The sequence below is a fragment of the Salvia splendens genome, chromosome 20 (assembly GCF_004379255.2).
Source record: "Salvia splendens isolate huo1 chromosome 20, SspV2, whole genome shotgun sequence".
Lineage (NCBI taxonomy): Eukaryota > Viridiplantae > Streptophyta > Magnoliopsida > Lamiales > Lamiaceae > Salvia > Salvia splendens.
In genome coordinates this window covers 20,747,449-20,752,370 of record NC_056051.1, presented here as the reverse complement: position 1 = coordinate 20,752,370, position 4,922 = coordinate 20,747,449, and the positions used below count along the sequence as shown (strand labels likewise).

The 4,922-nt window shown below is 34.7% G+C and overlaps 1 protein-coding gene across 3 annotated transcripts; it reads left to right on the top strand.

The window, feature by feature from the left end:
* Positions 1–3,248, top strand: LOC121782107 (thioredoxin-related transmembrane protein 2 homolog). Of its 3 annotated transcripts, none has more exons than XM_042179820.1 (11): positions 1–210; positions 293–337; positions 805–861; positions 1,150–1,219; positions 1,304–1,345; positions 1,525–1,598; positions 2,199–2,269; positions 2,354–2,436; positions 2,596–2,705; positions 2,868–2,930; positions 3,041–3,248. In XM_042179820.1, exons 1-10 carry the CDS (start codon positions 46–48, stop codon positions 2,928–2,930), a joined length of 780 nt encoding a protein of 259 aa, XP_042035754.1. In that variant the 5' UTR covers positions 1–45; the 3' UTR covers positions 3,041–3,248. The 3 variants fall into 3 exon arrangements, with proteins under 3 accessions (XP_042035754.1, XP_042035753.1, XP_042035752.1); XM_042179819.1 differs by having other exon boundaries at positions 3,027–3,248; XM_042179818.1 differs by having other exon boundaries at positions 2,868–3,248.
* Positions 3,249–4,922: the final 1,674 nt, after the last annotated feature.

The window sequence follows — 4,922 nt, the reverse complement described above, 5'->3', positions numbered from 1 at the left end:
TAAAGCGAAAAATCTCCGATTTAGCAGAGATCTGCGGATTTGGAAATGTCGTCGATCGGCCAGAACGCCAATCCAGTTCACTGGATGAACCGTATGGTTTCGGAATCCTATTATTTGCTGCATTGCTTGGCTTTCTTCTCCTACATTCCTGTTCGTTGCGCCGCCGCGCAAGTCCTCTCGTCTCGCAGCTCAGCTCATCTTCTTCACCGAGTAATTTGATTTCAACTTTATGATTATTTGATTCAATATTATTTTCCGGAATTTTTTTTATTGATTTGGCTGTTTATTGCAGGAGATTCAAGCTTTCCTTTCCTTTGGTGTTTTAGCTGCTATCAAGGTACAATTATTCCTTTTTTGGCTCCTAATTTTTTGTTAGTTACGATCGAATTGTTTGATTTATGGTATACAGTTAGGGTTCGTGTCGATCTAAGCATCTCTGTTTTAGCTGTTGGAAATTTGGTTTGGAGTTGTCATGCTTTTGGTATATTTGTGTGGGGAAATGATAGGAGCTGACTGATGCTGTTGTTATTTGTTAGTATGCCTTGAATCTGCATGTCTATTTATATAGAAGTAGGGCACACAACTCTGTAATCTGAATACAATCTGATCTCCGTCTCCTGCCCGAGGACATAGCCAATACAACGTTGGTGAACCACTTAAATTTTGTGTCTCTTTACGTTTCTGTTTTGTATCGATTACACAATGGCTCTATTCCGTCACAACATTATTGTTTAAATTTTGAATATTAAGGATATCATCATTTCTTAACTGGCTGATTTTAATTTTCTCGATGCTAACTTGCAGGTGGTGAGAACGGAATCTTGGGAGGCATTTATATCAGATACTTTATTTTATGCAAAGGTATCAAATTGATTTCTTCTTTTGTCTTGGATTTGATGTGTTATTGTGACATTCTAAACGAGCAGATCTTGAAAGAATACGAATACAGTCGCATGCATTCTGCACGAATTACTTGTAAATAGTACACATTTTCCTTAGCTACACACGGGCAAGAGGAATAGAATTGAGGATCATGTGAAATAATCTTTATATTACATATAGTTTTGACTCTGTGTATTGTAGGCCTGCTTTGCTTCATTTATATGCTATCCTCTTTATTTAAGGGAATTAACTTGAGTGTGTCTTCAGATTTTCCTTGCTGCTATTGCTTTGGTGCTGGACTATCACTTGGCCTTGTGGTATGCCATAGCATTTTTAGGTATGTCTGCAGTCATCAGCTTTAATTGGTTCTTCCTAAAAGTCTCTCAACTCCTAATGCATTTATCTCGCTTCTTTATGACAGTTATATATATCATTGCCCAACAACCTGCATATGAAGGATTTGGTAAACTTATTGCAGAACCCAAATGAAGTTCATTCTTTTCTCTTCTATTTTGATTTTGTTTCTCTGCCATTAAGTTTATAATTCCTTTGGGACTTTCAAGGTTGTGAATATGCATAGCATAAATATCTCCAATTCATCTATTCATATATTTTTTCTTTGTTTTTTTTAACTTTAACTAGGTGCATCAAGTCCTTTGACACCGCTCCAGTTGGAAACTGTGCTTACTGAAGTGAACACGTCAAAATTTTGGATGGTTGGTGTGTTCTCTCTCTCTCTCTCGCCCACTACTTGTAACGGCAGCACTACTATGGTTTTATGTCGGTATGTGTAAGAACAAAGGATGGGTGTTGATGAGGGGGTCTAGTGAGCTAGTATACTGAAGACAATCAGAAAACATGATACTGATTGACAACTCCGTTATTTCTCGAAATGACGGGTCAAGAAATATAATTCTAGCCTTAAGGGGGAAAAGCTTGTTAGAATCATCTTCATACGAAGAACAATACTTTTAGTTACAATCATATCACTTCCATAAACTGAACTGTTACTTCTGCTGAAGTAAGCATATTGGGGCCTATATTTGTGGACTTCAATCCATGTATCATAAGAGACTTGTTGGTTCTAGTATAAACTATAAAGTGTCGTGAAGTTCGTGTTGATGCTACTGTTATATCGAGTTAATATTCTAATTTAGGTGGAACTTGTTAAATTTCATTTTATCTACTACTGCTTGATTATTTCCTAGTACTTTGATCATCTGTGGCATTCTACTGCTACAAATTATTTTAAAATGTTGCTGGTTCTTTTCTTCCCGGAATAGACCTACTCAATTTACTTTGTTCAATTTTTCTAGGTGGAATTTCGTTCTCTGTCTACTTCCAGTTGCGTTCGAGCAAGCTCCTTTATTCCTGAACTCTCGGTTACGTGAGTTCCTAGATTTCCTTATCCATCAGGTTTCATTAATTTTCTTAGCTTATTCCCTAATACATTGACTGATTTCTTTTGCAGATTCTCAAATAAAAATTTATCATTTGTAACTGTTGATCTTGGACTGTTTCCAAATGCTGCTGAGAAGTTTGGAATCAGCCTTGGTAGGAGCCGTTTTCATTAAAAGACCATAGTTGTTGAGAAGTTTGGAATCAGCTTTTTTGAACTCTTTGAGTATTAAGTTTATAATATAACGATATAGTATTCATTTCTTTAGTATAATATTCCTATTCATGATCATTTGATGGGCTAACTAATAACAGGAAGTCTGCACCAACTTCCTGCATACGTATTGTTCCATGATGGAACCGGGATAATACGATTACCTGAGACGGATTATGAAGCCAAGTTTTTTGAGGCTCCTGTGTCCAAGGTTATTTCCACAAACCGATTACATTCTCCTATGTCAAAAGAGATGGTTTATCGATGTCTTTGCCTATCAAAGCATGTCTTTTCTGAAGTGGAGTATACAATGTCATTGATTCTTTATCCAACTGTTCTGTTGATAATCATACTTGTCGAACCGTTGTTGCAGAAATTTCTTTGCCGGCATTTTGGGCTCGATAAAATGCTCCTCGACTACATAAATGGTAAATAGGTAAGCAACAAAGCTCTGCACGTCGTAAACTCAACAGATTTTCCCCTCTTTGCTCTTACCACCTGACCCCATATTCATGATTTTCTGATAAGCTAGCAATCGTCTGTCAGTTATATATACGAAGTAGGCGTGTGTTGTGATATCCTGCCATTTGCTAAACTTTGGTTGATCGAAACTTGAATAATGAGGCAAAATCTGTTAGTACTGGAAACATTGCTGCTGGAGGTACCGTTTTGAAATTGTGCTATCTACCTTATTTGATTGTCAAATTTTCTATTTTAATATGAAATTTTGAAATATTTTTTCTTTTTTCTGTCATATGGTTTTCAACACACTCATTTGCTCTTTTGATTGGTCATATATCTGAATATCGCCCGTTTATTTTTTGTTTCTCCTAATCCTTTTACGCAATTTAATAAAGTCAAAGTTCAGAAGTGGAGTATTGAAAAAGAACACACAATATAAGGTAATGTGTATTTGTACGTATCTCTTGTGTCATATATACCGTATCAAAATCCCTTTTAAAGTTGTAGAACTATAATCATGCGTTGTGTTGTAGAACTTTAATTCTTATTTTGTCATTAGTTAATTATATTTAACTACTAATATTTATTAGTTAATTATACGTCAACAGGATTGATATGTTATATACCTTATTTGAGCTCTTTATGTGAGCACCATCCTCGCTTAATGCACGTTGTTCGTTTCGATTTATATTTAGTTTGATTCTAATACATTAAAAAATGTTATTGAAGTTTTTAATTTCACAAAATTCATAAAAATCAAAGCTCGATTTGCTCGTTTTCTCTATAACTTTAAATAAATTAATAAACGAGCGAGTTTTGATTTTTTATGAATTTTGTGAAATTAAAAACTTCAATAACATTTTTTAATGTATTAGAATCAAACTAAATATATAAATCGCAACGAACGTTAAACAAGAGTGATGCTCATATAAGGAGCTCACATAAGGTATGTAACATATCATTTCTCGTTATGTCATTACCAATATAAATTTATAATATTGTACTAAACATTTTCATTGATAAATATATGTGAAATAAATATTTATTAGAAATCATGTTGTTCAACAACATTAATTCATGTCATAAAAATGGGCCAAGTGTTTGGTAAGTCGGATTTGATCATCTTGAAATCTCACTTGATATTAAAAGCCACTTCTCTTTAGATGAGAAAGATATCAAATGCTAGTATAAATAGTCGCAGATTTTTTGTATTACAAGAGATGGTAGAGCAAGAATAAAATACTACAGTCTATCCAGTTCGAACATATGCAATTTCCAATTGATTGCTCGATAACAAGTTTCGTACACCAATCAGTGGCTCCTCATGCAAATACAACTATGTTTCTTGACTCGACGACCAACTTGCTAAATAATATGCAGTTGAATTAGCCTCATAATACGTGTTTCACTATTATAGAGCAATTTTTGCCACACATACCTCCAATATTTCATTGAGATTGAAACAACTTCCATCTTCTCTATCTAAGTTGGTCATAAAGGCCACAACTTGATTGTCACTTTCGACTTCAATACTTCGTATGTCATTGTCCCAAGCAAGCTGCAAACATCATATATGGCTCATTACTCAGCCACAAGTATTGATCCACGACTTAAGCTTCTGGTGTATCCTTTAAATTAGACCTCGACATCGTTTCTAATAACACCACCGGCTGATACCACATGAGATAATTCCCTTCATTGCCCCGCACCTGAAACTTTGGTTTTGGCTTTGCATGTAAGAATTGTGCATGGCTCGTGCCCAAGCCCTACTCAAAATTATCATGCTTATCCACCAACTATGTCTCACCCATGCGGATTTTCAATGTAATTGAAATCTCAATTACAATATAAATTTAAATTATTTTCAACATATTCTCAATTTTCTTGTTCTCTTAGAAGTTTGTTTTATGAATTAGAACTTCAGGAGAATGTAATGTACGTTGCTGGTGATTTTCATATGAAGCAT